This window comes from Balearica regulorum, chromosome 2 (genome assembly GCF_011004875.1).
Source record: "Balearica regulorum gibbericeps isolate bBalReg1 chromosome 2, bBalReg1.pri, whole genome shotgun sequence".
NCBI classification, from domain to species: domain Eukaryota; kingdom Metazoa; phylum Chordata; class Aves; order Gruiformes; family Gruidae; genus Balearica; species Balearica regulorum.
In genome coordinates this window covers 12,733,406-12,748,213 of record NC_046185.1, presented here as the reverse complement: position 1 = coordinate 12,748,213, position 14,808 = coordinate 12,733,406, and the positions used below count along the sequence as shown (strand labels likewise).

The 14,808-nt window shown below is 42.9% G+C and overlaps 2 protein-coding genes across 10 annotated transcripts in view; one reads left to right on the top strand and one right to left on the bottom strand.

The window, feature by feature from the left end:
- Nucleotides 1-251: 251 nt before the first annotated feature.
- RNF139 (ring finger protein 139) lies at nucleotides 252-8,506 on the top strand. Its single transcript, XM_075743358.1, has 2 exons — nucleotides 252-639; nucleotides 5,396-8,506. Exons 1-2 carry the CDS (start codon nucleotides 459-461, stop codon nucleotides 7,204-7,206), a joined length of 1,992 nt encoding a protein of 663 aa, XP_075599473.1. The 5' UTR covers nucleotides 252-458; the 3' UTR covers nucleotides 7,207-8,506.
- Nucleotides 5,827-14,808, bottom strand: part of TATDN1 (TatD DNase domain containing 1) — an 18,796-nt gene continuing 9,814 nt past the window's right edge. For all 9 annotated transcript variants that reach the window (XM_075743359.1, XM_075743361.1, XM_075743363.1 and 6 more), the window contains 6 exons: nucleotides 14,212-14,297; nucleotides 14,047-14,087; nucleotides 12,574-12,650; nucleotides 11,829-11,899; nucleotides 11,092-11,218; nucleotides 5,827-8,230 (listed from right to left, as the gene is read on the bottom strand). In XM_075743359.1, the coding sequence (XP_075599474.1) occupies nucleotides 8,128-8,230; nucleotides 11,092-11,218; nucleotides 11,829-11,899; nucleotides 12,574-12,650; nucleotides 14,047-14,087; nucleotides 14,212-14,297 (505 nt within the window). In that variant the 3' untranslated portion in view covers nucleotides 5,827-8,127. The remainder of the gene's footprint in view (nucleotides 8,231-11,091; nucleotides 11,219-11,828; nucleotides 11,900-12,573; nucleotides 12,651-14,046; nucleotides 14,088-14,211; nucleotides 14,298-14,808) is intronic.

Below are 14,808 nucleotides of genomic sequence, written 5' to 3'. Positions count from 1 at the left end.
CGCCCTAGCTCTGCAGGGGGATGGCCCTGGCCAGCCGCGGGCCCGGCTCCCCGCCGCGCCTGAGGGAGGCGACCAGGCGCTGCCCCGAGGCCCGGCCGGCACCGGGTCCCCCAGCGCCTCAGGCAGCGCGCGCGGGCAGCCCTGTCCCCCGGCGGTTGGGCGGGAGGTGGCGCGCGCCGCCCGCCCCCTCTCGCGTGGGAGCCGGGGGCGGGGCCGCGCACTGCGACGCCCGCGCGGCCCCGCCCTGCCGCCCCGCCCCCGCGGCCCGGCTGAGGCCGGCGCTGCCGAGGGAGCGCAGAGGAACATGGAGGCGGCGGCGCGGTGGGGGCCCGGGCCGGGCCCGGCGGCGAGTGCGGGGCGGTAGCGAGCCCGCCGGCCGGCCGCCCTTCCCCCCTCACACCCGCCTCCTCTGCTTTTTAAGAGGCGGGAGAGGAGGGCTGCCTGCCTCCTCGCAGGGGATGGCGGCCCCGGGCCCTCCGCAGCTCCCGTGGCTGCGGCTGGGCCCGCGGCTGCGGGCCGGGCTGGAGGTCGCGCTGCGGGTGCCCAGCCTGTTCCTCATCGACGCCATCTTCAACTCGTCCCCGCTGCCGGGGGGCTCCCTGTGTGCCGCGCTCCTGGGCGTGCTGCTGCGGCTGCTGGGTGAGAGACCTTCCCCTCCCGCCGCGGGACGGGCCGACTCCCGCCCCGCCGCCCTTCCCCGCCCGCCCGCTCTGCAGCTCCGGCCTTCGCCGCCGGCCGGGCGCCGGGGGGGGGGGGTCGCCACCCCGGCCGGGCCGGGGCCCGGGCCTGTCCCCGCTGCTGTCTGCCCCCGCTGGCCTTGTTTACAGCCGCCAGCAGGGCACGGTCGCCGCTTCTCCCCCGTCCCCTCAGCCCACCGCCTTGTTGCCGGCTTGCTGTCGCGGCCCGTCTGTTCCTCCCCCTCCGCCCTTCCCCTATCTCTGACCCATTCCTGCCGTCTCCTTCCTGCCGCCCTGGGCTCCCCCACCCTCCCCGAGTCCTTGCCCGGGTAGATCACCTCCCTCCCCTCCTCCTGCCATCCGCAGCGCCTGCCCCCAGCTCCCGTCTCCCCTTCCCCCGCCTCCATCCCCGTCCGCTGACTCCTGGCGCCGTCCCCGGGTCGGAGGGGACGGTCCGGCTTCCTTCGCCTCCTCGCTGGGGCGGCATCCTCCCGCTTCCCGGTGGCGGTGTAACCCCCGGGAGGCGCAAGGCACCCGGCGGAGCGGAGCCTCGGGCCCGCGCCGGGACGGGCGGTGGCCGCGGGGGGGGGGGGGGGGGGGGGGGGGGGACGGGCGGGCGCTGCTCGCCACGTGCGCGGGGCCGCGAGCCCCCGCTGCGGGCGTCCACGGCGGCAAAGCTGTGACTGCGTGGCTATAGGTTGTTTGGGGGTTTTAAACGCTTTGGATAGTGTGATGTCTTCCCGAAACACCCTGCTAAATCCTTATTTTAGGAACTGCAGTTCAGAAATGCCGGAAATTTAGTTCCCAAATGAAAGAGTCTCTTGAAACTTGCTGTTGGGTATTTTTAAGCTTTTTTTTTTTTTTTTTCTTCCCTGGGATGAAGATTGAAAGTCACTGGTATAACTAGGTGATGCTATTTTCAGTATTATTTGTAATGTTGTGTTCTTATATAGTCTCAGCTAGGTTGGAGTCCCATTCTGCGAACTGCCGTACAGGGGATGCTGTGTCGTGTATCGCATCTTGGAGCTGGGAATCCTGAGGCAGGAAGGAAAGGAGAATCCAAAACAGAGGAGGAGTTTTCTTGCAGGCTTATGACATGCTGATTATGTTTTGTTTGTTGTTTATAGTAGGGAAAAAAAAAAAGGAAAGGAATAGGTGGTATGGCTGTTGGGATAGGAAGCAGAGAAGAGGGGTTAAATATCACTCTTAAGGGTGTGATACTGGGATTAACAGATTAAGGCACTTTTCAGGATTGCATTTATATGATCATTTTGCTGGAAGGGTTTGGGGGAGGAAGGGGGTAATCCCTCCCCTGTTCCCTGCAAAATTGCTTTGGGAACAGTTTATGCCAAGAGACTTATCTTGTACTTCGAGACAAGTGATCTCTGGTTCTTGGCTTTCTAAAATTAAAGAAAAATTAAAATGTAACCATTTAAAGATGATGTCAGAGACCTTTTATGTGGTTCAGATAACAGTGCTTTTGCATCTATTTTTTCCTCCTCTGAATTTAAGGATTACAGTGTTGGGGTTTTGCTGCTGTTAGGATAAACTGAAATAGTTTTGATCATTCTGTGTTTAAATAGTGGGGAGTTGCCCTTTTAGTTAGCATTTGCAGACTTTGAAAGACTGATCAGATTTTTCCTGTAACACAATACTATTTAGCATAGGATAAATATACAGCTTGTCCTCTAGATACAAAGATAGTAGCTCTGGAGAGATTTGATAGCTTTCAAATGATGGGTGTCATGTTGAACAGTTCTGAAATACTCTGCAAGTACAGTTCTTCAAGAAAGATCTGTAGGATTTTGAAAAAGTTTTACTGCAGGATTCCTCAGTCTGATTCTTCCATCATTTATTTTCTATACAAGTACATAGTTACACACAGCACAGAACCAAGTTCTACAACTGGGGCGCAATTTTTCTTTAATCTTTTTGATTAACCTTGCTTTGTCTCCAACACAATGTTTACCTTCCATATCTTTGCATATTTTTTAATTGTCTCCATTCCAGCAGAACCACCACTCCCAGGAGTGTGAAATTTACTTCAGACAGCAGTCCCTCCTCAGTGGGGATGCTGATTTTTGAGAGGGTTACTATAAATACTGCACTCTGTAGAAATATGTGGAAGCAAGTAGAATGGCTGGGGAAAAAATAATTTGGCAGCTCCACATGATTAAAATACTTCTGTGTGAAGGTAATTGAACTCTGCAACTGACTGAAAGTCAAATCCTAGGTAGCTTGCTACTATAAAGATACTGACAAACTACAGGAATTAAAGCAAAAAAGGAGAGGTAGGGATTCATTGTAACACAAGAAATTATTTTAAAAGTAAATGTGTGTGGTTTGATGAAATGCTGTGTTTGGAGGCCATACTGGAGCCAGTTGGTGATGGGGTGGCATGGACAGGAACAGTAAAGTTGAGCAGCAGTATATACAGAAACACGAGACAAATCTTCTCAAAGAAGGAACCACAGGATTTCCTATCAGAGGGAAAACGGGAAAAGATGCACTGTTTGTGAACACTTCACAGGGCAGGGGGAAGTCTCATCGTGGCAAGATGGACTGAGTAACTGGAGCTAGGGGGGAGAGGAGTGCTCACCTCCCCTCCCGAGATTTGGGTTGCCTTCTGAGATTCCTTTGGGGGGTCTTGACTTTTCCACACAAGTGTTGACAGAGAAACGCTTTACCTTTTGTTAGTCCCTCTGCAGAGGAAGCAGTAGGTCTAGCTTTTCTGGTGACTCAATGTAGTACTGTTTTTAGGGATGTCTCTTGCATGTGATGACCTATAGTATCTAAATACAGGTCTGCTACTGCAATAAGAAAAATACGTTTTGTTTACAGACATGTTTCAGAGCAGCCTTAGTGCAAAATGCATCTATTTGGCTCAAATGATCAAAATTGTGTAAATAATAAGTTTGTTACAGGCATTTGACCCTTTTCTGTGACTTCTAAGAAAACACAAAGGGTAAAAACTTGTCAGCAGTATTAGCTTTCCCATAGGTGTTTATGGTGGTATGCATGCAAAGGCAATTAAAGCAAAATTTTCAAGACTATTTTACAAAAAGTGCGGTATGTAGTGACTGTTCAGCTTTTTGTAGAAGAGCTGAGGTCTGATACAAGACGCTTTCTGAAAACTGACTGAGGCTTTTCCTCAGCCAGCTTCACAAGGCTGCTAGGTTAATGATTAGTTAAGGAGAATGTTTTTATATCAGCTGATGCTGCTGGTAAGGAATACTGTTAAGGTGCATTATTAACTTTTTTCCTTTTTTGCCTTTTGCTATTGATTGATGTTGACCATCTCTCTTTCTTCTTACTCAGTCTGTGGGGGGGGATGGACCACCTTGGGGGAGGTTTGGTGGTGGTTGTCTTTTTTTTTTTTTTTTTTTTTATACAAGCAGCTGGCAACGCTACTGGTGGAACCAAATGCTGATTCTTAGCAAAGTTTTTTTTATTCCCATGATCAAGGTACCGTGGCTTAAAATATTTTTTTTAAACACTTGATTATGGAGGATTTGGAACAATCTAAAATACAATTGTCAGAAAAGACTGATGTTGTCCTCCAGTAGAAAGAGGATTACTTGTGATTTCATTAGTTTTAGTACAGAGATTGACAGCAACTTACAATCAAATACAAGTTGTAGAGATCGAAATCTCTCCGAACTGGTTTGGATGAGAAAGCAGTTGCATAGACTAGAAGCTGATTGAGAAGCCCAAAACAAAGGCAGTGTGTTTCCTGAAGAAAAAAATGTTGAAGGAAGTGAATCTAGTGATAAGTGCCATTTAATTTAACAACCTAGGGAAGAGCCCTTACCTATGTAGCACATAGTGATGAAATTCATAAGCTACACTGCAGAAGGAGTTTACTGCAAGGTCATAAATGTAATGCCAAGGTACTCTATAGATGCTATGATAGGATTTCTCATAGGAAGGATCATACTTTCCAGTCATGGTCAAGATATGCTCATGGTCGGCATGAGGGGAAAGGTTAGCAAACAGGAATTTCAGGATCTAAATCTGACTTCTAACCATCAAGACACAAGTTAGCACTGCCATTGGCAAAGAGGCGATTGGTGCAGCTTTGGATTCTGTGTACAAAAGCATTATACTGCGGAAAGCCTTCTCCATGAGACTTCAGTTTCATTTCATCAGAAATGAAAGCCAACTGAAGGGAATTGGAAGAAGAGTACTCTTCCCCCCCAGCAATGTTTAGACTTTTCCCATTAAAGGGTTTAGCTATACTGTTTTGGTGACTGTTACCTTTAGTACTCCAGCTTGGACTTCTGTAGTTGAGTGCTTTGCTCAAGTGATTTAGGGGACTTCAGTAATAAATGAGCAAAAATTACTAACTTTGCCTATAAAGGTGATGCTGTATCTGGTAGGTTTTTTCTGCTTTTAGAACTTGTCTACCCTTAGATTTCAAGACTAAGGCTGAAAGGCTGGGAGTTGTCCTTGCTCTCATCTGAAACTGCAGATGAATTTAACAGTAATTGTGATGTAATGCATTGGCTTTGCATCGCACCTGCGGTGCACAGATGTACTACAAGCAGAGGTTAAGTCATCCTCTTGTCTGTTCTCTGAAGAGGGCACTGTTGGTAATGTAGAGCTACGAGTGACTAATTGGGAAGTGATACATTAAATAAATATAGCTCCAGAGCCAATAGGTTAGAATCTGTTGTTGAGTTTCTGCTGAGAACTAAATGATTTCAATCTGTTTTTAGGTGTCTTTGTATCCAGTGTTGTTCTGGTCTTACAACAGCGAGCACTTTTCAAGTTTTATATGATCGCCTCGGCATTTCTGCTGGCTGCGACTTCAGTGTTGGTGAATTACTACGCTTCTTTGCACATAAACTTCTACAGTGCCTACTACACAGCTGCGTTCGGAATTCAGATCTTCCCTCATAAAGGACCTTCGCTATGGATGGCGCTTTCCATCCTTCAGCTTACCTTTGGAATTGGCTATGTTACTTTGCTAAATGTGCAGTCCATATACTCTCAACTCATCATCCTGGATATACTGATTCCTGTAATTGGCTTGGTCGTCGAACTACCTTTAAATGTCCGGCAGATACTAGTTTTTATTTCGGGTCTAGTTCTGACACTAAATACCACAGCCATTTTAGTTACCAAAATTAAATGGTTCTATTATTCAGTGCGCTATGTTTATCTGCTGGTGAGGCACATGTATCGCATTTATGGATTACAGCTATTGATGGAAGATACATGGAAGAGGATTCGGTTTCCAGCTGTACTGCGTGTCTTCTGGCTAACGAGACTTACAGCACAAGCTGTGGTATTAACATATGTTGTAAAGATGGCTGAAACTAATTCAGAAGAAAAATTCTTCTTGATATCGTGGGATAACTGTTGGGAGCTGATTTGCAGTCTGATCATAAGTGGGTGTGACTCTACTTTAACTGTGTTAGGCATGAGCGCTGTCATTTCCTCAATAGCGCATTATTTGGGACTTGGTATCTTGGCCTTCATCGGATCAACTGATGAGGATGACAAAAGGCTTGGTTTTGTAGCGCCCGTCTTGTTTTTCATTTTGGCTCTGCAGACTGGTTTAAGTGGACTGAAACCAGAAGAACGATTAGTTCGCCTGAGTCGAAACATGTGCCTTTTGTTGACCGCAGTCCTGCATTTTATCCATGGAATGACGGACCCTGTGCTGATGTCTCTCAGTGCCTCCCATGTGTCGTCATTTCGCAGACACTTCCCTGTACTGTTTGTTTCCGCTTGCCTTTTCATCCTTCCAGTTCTGCTCAGTTACATCCTCTGGCACCACTATGCACTAAATACGTGGCTTTTTGCAGTTACAGCATTCTGTGTAGAGCTTTGCCTAAAAGTAATAGTTTCTATCACTGTTTATATATTGTTTATGATTGATGGCTACTATAACGTGCTATGGGAAAAACTTGATGACTATGTCTATTATGTTCGTTCAACGGGCAATATTATTGAGTTTATATTTGGAGTAATCATGTTTGGAAATGGAGCTTACACAATGGTTTTTGAATCGGGAAGCAAGATTCGTGCGTGCATGATGTGTCTACACGCGTACTTCAACATCTACTTGCAAGCAAAGAATGGCTGGAAGACTTTTATAAATCGCCGGACTGCTGTTAAGAAAATAAACTCACTTCCAGAGGTAAAAGGAAGTCGGTTACGGGAAATAGATGATGTGTGTGCAATCTGCTACCATGAGTTCACCACCTCTGCTCGCATTACTCCATGCAACCATTACTTTCATGCACTTTGTCTCCGGAAGTGGCTGTACATTCAGGACACTTGCCCGATGTGCCATCAGAAAGTGTATATTGAGGACAAGGAAAATGCCAATATCTCTAACAACAATGGGTTTGTGGCACCAAATGAAAATCCTGTACAAGTTGCAGAAGAAGCTGCTGATGCTGAAAATGAATTAAATGAAGATAATGACAGTACCGATAGTGATGAGGAAGACGATGACTGTGTGGCACAGCACTTGAACGAGACTCTTAATGTTGACTCTAACTCTCTTGGTGATTAAGATGTCCTTTAAGAAGCTGTGAGGTATTTGTTTAAGATTGACTGCAACGGAATAAAAGTATCACTTTGTAGTTATTGTTCTTAAGCACAACAGCAGTATCTCAATGTTGAGTCTGTGAATGGTGGTTGTTTACTGTGGTGTGTGCTACTGTAAATATACCTCTAATTTTTGCTGGTCTCTTTCATGACCACCTTAAAATTATGTACATTATTGTACATGGAATAAAATGTTTTCACATGTTTTTAAGATGGTTGGAAAAACACTCGTTAATTGATGTAGTGATAATGCTGTGCCAAAGACTGTATACCAGTAATCCCTGATCAATGAGTTCTGGATGCAAATGAAAAATACTGGTGAAAACAGACTGTTCAGTGGGTCAAATCAGAAACGAAAAGCCTGAACCAAAGCAGCTTTACTTACAGATTCAGTATTAGCAGAGCTTTATCGCTAAAAACTAGTGAGTTGTGTTTTAAAAAAAAATAAAAAATAAAAATTTAGGTTGGTAGACTTAATGTTATAGCGTTTGCATGTGTGGAACAAAAGACAAAACTGCAAACCTTTCAGGTAAAGTAGTAAAGCGTGCCATTGCTGCGTTAAACACTCCTGAATTACCAGGAGTCGCCTGAAGTGCTCTACGTGTGAATGCGGCAGCCTGGTATTCATCTTGTAACGCATACAGAGTCAGCAAGAGTGGCGAGCTTGGGCTATCCTGGAAATTGACCTTGATGAAAGGGAAAGAGGGCTGAGAAACTGCACAAATGCAGGCCATCTTTTCAAAAGCAGCTTTAATCTTATACCATTAAAAAAAAAAAAAGCACTACATACTGGCTTCCATTGATAAGAACTTGCAGATAGGATGGTTTTTAAGTTTTTGCAATATATTTACTAAAGTTATGCTGAATAAATGTAAGAACAACAACTTTATATATTTGGAAAGAAAACTTTAATAGTGTTGTTATATAGAGTATTGGCCAACTCAAGTGGGTCATCTTCTCTTACTGCCGCCATTATTTCCAGTATTTGACTAAAAAAGAAAGATTGATATTAGAAGACTCTGAAACTCAGTACTGCATATACTTCAGAGTGCTGCATGTGTATGTACAAGTCATTAAGATAAACCTGGAATAAAAACATGCTGAGAGCAACAAGGCAAGATGCTCAGATATGCAAATAGCTTCCCTTTTAAGTCACTAACTGCCATTCTCTTCACACTGAACACTGGTTGCTCACTGGTACAGATTCATCTTGATCTTTTGACTCTTGTTTGGAGGTAATTAAACAGCTTTCTGTTTCAAAGAAAGTGTCATTTTGTGGGTGTCTTTATCAATGGTCTTCACTTTTCAGACTGAAATTCATTAGCCTTTCAAGGTTAATGCTGCACTATGAATAAACTGGTCTATGGCAAAGCTTAAGTTCCAGATACAGCTTTATCTGAGAGTATAGCTGCCAAAGTAACTTACTCCTACTTCCCTGTTCTGTAGATTAACTGTGATTAATGCATTATGATACTTGCAGTAAATGTTAAATGAGCAATGTTAAAAGGCCCAGAGTCTTGATACAAGCCAGGAAAAGGAGGCAAAAGAAATGGGCTATATTAACACTGAGTAACAGAAAACCAAGCCACACTCTTTCCTCTGTACTTATTTTCTTGATTTCTGTATCAATCATTCTGAAAAAAAATAATATTCTGTACAGTTCTTAAGACACTTCAAACTTTCATTTCTTCTAGTAGTAGAAAAAAACTTCATAGTGAAGAGTAAGAACCTCAAGCGTGGTGGTAGGGTTTGGTGGTTTTGGATCTTGCCTCAACTTATGCAGTAGCTAAACTTCTTGTTGAGGAAGACAGAAGAATTTTACCCTTGAAGTGACTTGTAGGGTGTACATATCTATTCCCACTTGGATGCAGTAAGATGCTACCTGTTACTGTAATGCTGTGTATACGAAATCCCTAAAGGAGGAAAAAAAAGCCTCTTGTGGCTAAAATGGAAAAAAAAAGCTTCCAAGGGGAGTAGTGCAGTTCTGAAAATAAATACGAAGTGGAAATATCACCATCAAAATTGAAAGGTGTCCAGCAGCACCAAAAAAGACAAGTGGAAAATTCCTCCTGCCACCTGAGCCACATTAAACAGTGTGTATACCCTAAACATTAAATATACTTTGTCGCCTGAGGTTAACTTTCCCCTTGCATCAGATCTTGCCACTTGAGAAGTCACAAAATACCAACTCTCGGTTACCATACTTCATTTTTCCTAAGGTTTAAGAGGTGCTCAGATTACTAATCTACAATTAGTACAGGTTATAATTAATGTTAAAGGGACAGTATTTTGAAATGAGGTTGAACTAAACAAGATTTTGTTTTATAAAAAAAAAAAGCAAAAGCCAAAGTACAGCATTTGGGTACTGCTCTAGGATAGACTCCCTGCGTTTCCAGTTCTGGGGTTTCGGAAACACCTCTGTAAGCTACAGCTAAGGCAGCAGACAAAGGCGGGGGGTGGTGTTAACACATACAGGCTCGCCCAAATGACCTTACTCAGGAATCGTAGGTCTTCCAGCTGTAGAGAACTATTTTCACTTGATCTCTTTGCCTACTCCAAAATCACAACTGACCCTAGAAAGTCTTAAAATACTGAAAAAGCCCTTCTGTGCTCGTGTGCACTTTGAAACAAATAAATTTTGAAGAGTATTACACATTGACATAACTGCATAAAATATATCTTAAACACCAGATGATGTCACCATGTAAGCTTGAACTATGTTTTTAGCATGATCAGTGGTGTCTCTAAGAGTTTCTTCAAGTCTCCCAAAACCACAGTGGAATTCCCTTCAGTTCTCAAATAAACTCTTGTTTAGACACCTTGCTGAATACCTAAATTCTGTAGTACTGTCCTGAGCAGTATTTCAAAAGCTAGTTCCAAATAGGTCATTCACACAGCTTTTCACAGAAATACAGACTTTACAGCAAAATAAAATCCCACTTCTGATCGAGTAAATGGGCGTTGCACCTGGATAGGTCGAGCTGTGAGCTTCATTTGCTGAAAATTCATTCATAGACTACAGCGCAAGAAGAAACCTTCCTGAATTCCTTTTTCTTTTCAGGGACTCGATAACAAGAAGATGACTGAGGAGATCAGCGTAACTCACCGACCAGACTTCAGTAGTGAAAATTAAGGCATTTCGTCTATCAGTGCTATTTAATGGAAATAAAATTTTCACTAAAACAATACATCTCCCTGCTTTTCACACCTCTGAACGGAAGCGTGTAAAAAGGTGGCAGAAAACAGTTTCTGTACTTTCTAACTCTGTCCGTAAGCCCCTGTGGTTTTCTTTTGCTATTCTCTATGTTGACTGCTCTTCATCATACCTAAACTTCCTGAGATCAGTGTTCTATCAAACTTAATTTTTTTTTTTAGGCACAGTAGCAGAATGAAGAGATGACCCTAACCAAAGCCATGTATGGCCGTTCACGTCACAGGCGCTGTGCTATGAACACAGGCACAGGCCCTACTCGGTGTCTTGGTACTGACCCTCTGTGGAGGACTGCACAGCTCCAGTGCTGTGTCAGTTTTAAAAATAACTGGAACAACAACTGAGTCAAATTTATTCAAGTCAGGTTACTTTACAGGGTGTAACCTCTTCACCAATGCATCAAGTGAAAAGATAAAAACAGTACTGGTTTCACTTTCTTTTTACAGCCACAGTTGCTGTAATGGGGAAATTAAGACTTTTTTTTAATTTTTCCACAGCCTATAAAGCAATACCTTGCACAAGTTCCAATAAACTCAGAATTCATTTCTATATATTACATTTTCAGTGAACGCATTTTTCTTTTTTTTTTTCCCTGTGAGAGTTGAAAGATTTAAAATAATACTACAGTAATACACTTACATTATATGGCAGGGTTCATTTCTGTCCTTCAAACAGTGCCCTATTTCCCATTTCTTTTTTGTAGGAAATGTAGTTTTAATGTATTTGGATCCAGCATGAGTACTCTTCACTCCACACCAAGGCGCATCTAGTTTAATTTGGAAAAAAAAAAGAAAAATATTCAATTGTTTGCTTTCTCAAATGCAGAAATTAAAATGAATACTGTATTTATAACTGCCAGTTACTGATAACTGAAATGAACCTTAAAAAAAAAAAAGAGGCATCCCTACTCAGTCAAAATCCCTGCTCATTAGGCCAAGAGGGGAATTCAAGCGTTCTTCCACCTTATTTCATGTAAACAGCTGTTGTTTCCAAATGCCGTTACTGTTCCTGTGGCAAGCTCACAGCGTTGCCCTGGGTTTGGCACACCTCCAGCAAGCTAGACTGTAAAGGATATTCAAGCAGGATTCTGGTACTTCGGTACATTTAAAAACCTGGGCTTGTCAATCTGTCCTTTTCGTCTTCCCCTGCAATGTCAGGAACAGCAGAAGGCTGAAAAGGAGTATTTCTGGAGCCTGTAAGGTGCTTTCCAAAGTGGAGAAAAAGCCAGTCCTTTTTCTACTCCAAACTCCTTTGGTCATGATTCTGCCTTATCATTGCTATACAAGCATATCTCATTGCCTCATCATTGCTACACAAACATATCTCATTGCCTCATAGTGTTTAAGTCACAAACTGACCAAGATATAAAATCTTACCAGTCTCTATCATTAATCGTTCACTAGGAATTGATTTCAGCGTTTCCAAGTTGGCTTCTGTTTTCAATGAACTAGAAAATCAGAGTTTGGTTAAAAAAATATTAAAAAGAGTACAAAAGTAATTATTTTGCCTGTTGAAGTGTTTTGCAGCAAAGGCAGCTTCCTAAATAATTTTGTTAGTGAATAAAATTTGCTTCATTTTTAAAAGTGCTGCCTGTAAATTCAAACTTTGCAGAACGTGGCAAATTTGGCAAGTTACTCAGTGAAGCCGTCTCACCTTAGTAAGCATGCAGAACCCCTGCCTGCACTTGCCTGGCCTTGGCAACCCCTGCAACTTAGAAGTAGTGCTGGCTGGCTTTTGGCCAAATGACTGCTGAGAATTCAGAGTGCACAACCAGTAGATAAGGCGGCTCCGGTTACATTTGCATGCTGGATTTGATATGGCAGCTTAAAATTATGCTATTTTTTAAACACTTCTTAGAAGGACTGCTTCCACATTCAACCACCTTATTTACCAACAAGGACAGACCTGAGGGTGGTAGAATGGACCTAAGACTAGATTAACTTGCTGAGCTGTGAGTTAAGGACTTTTTATGGCTAACAGACTAACGAGCGCAATTCTAAATCTGTCAGATGATTAAGAGTCTAGTGAGCTTTGAAAACTTGACCTAATTGTTTAAAAGAAAGCAATGAGTTCACTACAGCTGACATTTTAAAAGAGTTTTATTTCTTGTAAAGAGCTTACCAGCCATTTATTCCAATATAAAGATCCAAATCTAATATAGCTGCTGCTTCTTCCTTTGTGCCATCGAAAGAATGTACCTAGAACACATATAAATATAGATGCACAAATATATACAACTATATGTACTTCATTTAAAACTCCAATTATTTTAAAGTACATACTAGTTTTTATTTGCGGCATAAACACCTTTGATAGTATGCATTACGCATCAATACATACATGAAGATGGGACATGGCTCAGTTTCTGAATTTGGGCAAAGTTCGAGCTGAAGTCACTTGAATACTGCAATACAAGCGGTTACCAGGTTTTATGAGTGATAAAGATGCACAGAAAAGGCCTATCCAGTGATACTACTTTTGGCCTGGGAACTTCCTGTAGCTGACAGCTGGGAGACCATACACAGGAAGTAATCCTGTGCATGCTGAATTTTTACGTTCTTTCCTTGGTGTTCCCTACAGGGCACTCTCAGGGACATACTAACAGCAGCGTTATGTTCTCCACATATTTTAGTCCACGGGAACTAGAAAGACAGTCTATTTGGTCATACCAGGGACTAACGAGGCAAGTGGTAGGTCACACGGTGCTAAAAGCATCATGCATCTGGGAATCACAGCATCTCAGCCTGAGGGGAGTAAAGGCACTGTCTGCTTCCCCCTGCTGTGAGGGGGACAGTCATCTGCAGAGGGTGCACGCTTGTCATTTCTCTACTAGTTACCGGGTTTGAAGAGAAAGGAAGGAAGGAAGGAGACTGTACAGTATTACGTAAGAGCACAACATGCAAAGCACTGAGATAGGGGAAGGTTTTGGCAGTAACAAAGGGGAAACCTGGGGACCAAGACATTATTGTGGGAGGTGTGGTCTGATGTTAGTAGGACAGAATAATCTAAGCATTTATTATTTTTGGAAACCCCCAACATAATGGAAACCTGAAAGAGTGTTGCTGGATTTTTTTAATCATTTCATCCAAAGTTTTTCCTGTTACACTTTTGAATTAAAACACATGATCTGAATATCTAAAGACATACAGCCATCAAAAGTTACATCTGGATCTAATTTGAAAACGACGTCTAACATCAGAAGCAAATGTTTGAGGTTACGGCTTCCACTGGGAACATGCGTCTAAATTATCCGTGGTCTGAACGCACTGCAGTTACAGACACTGAAGAACTGGGAAAAGGCCAATGTCAATTACAAGGTGCTTAAACTGTCCTGACAGGCCAAGAAAAACTGCTCATGTCAGCCGCAGAGCTTTTTCTCAGCCTATCTTCTTACCTTGCAAAAAACCTGTTGAATAAGCAATAAAAATAAAAATACTAGAAGGGACTGGAAAACACTGATTAATTAATAATAACTTAAATGACATTAACAGGAAGCCTACCCAGATTCCATGACAAACAACAAGTTCCATATCAAGCAACAATATTCACACACACGCATGTAAAAATGAATGCTACACTGAAGTCCATACTTACCACCCCTCCTACAAATCTATCTCGGTTTCTTCTTATTATGTCTATGAAATGAAATAAATAAAAATGTAAGTCAGCTTTGTAACAGACAAAGCTGAAAGATTCAGGTTTCCAGATTTTTCATATTCAGAATTTGCTCAGAGTATGAAATTCTGAAACAAAACCCACCTAAAAACTCAGCGTGTGAGTTTCTACAGTGAAGAAACATGGGCAGTTGTGTCTGTTCTGACAGGTCAAATTGCTTTTCGAAATACCTGTAAAATAAAAACTGCTTTTAAACAGAAACTCAGTGTAAGAGCAAATGAAGACAACAGAAGAGTTTTTTCCAGCACCTGCACATTTTAGCCCTCCAGAACTAAAGACAGAATAAATGGATTTGCCATGCAAAAGCCCTTATTTGTGCAAGGATTTAAAAGGAACTCTTTCCCATGGTATATTCATATGGTAGTGATCTATGCTGGAAGACAAGTAAGAAGTGGCCAAGAACACATGCATATATATGCTAAGCATGTACTCTCGTGTAGCATGGGTGTTGGGAGTTCGTTTTATTTATTCACTTTTAATGAAAGAAGAACTGACTGCTCTCCACACAGTTTTGCCATGTCAGGAAGGGAGAGTGTGGACCACACGGAGACCACTATTTCAAGCACCACTTGTAAACGCAGTGAGGGCGAGCGAGGGAGCGCTATACAGACTTCTATAGCCTCACATGGCCAAATCTGCATCAGAGCTGCCCGGCCTGTAAAGTAACAATCCTGAGTTTTT

What these genes read in the sequence shown, in the direction of transcription:
- RNF139 (XM_075743358.1), top strand. Translation starts at nt 459, where the DNA reads ATGGCGGCCCCGGGCCCTCCGCAGCTCCCGTGGCTGCGGCTGGGCCCG. An exon ending in CGTGCTGCTGCGGCTGCTGG is followed by an intron (nt 640 to 5,395) that starts GTGAGAGACCTT and finishes ATCTGTTTTTAG; the next exon opens with GTGTCTTTGTATCCAGTGTT.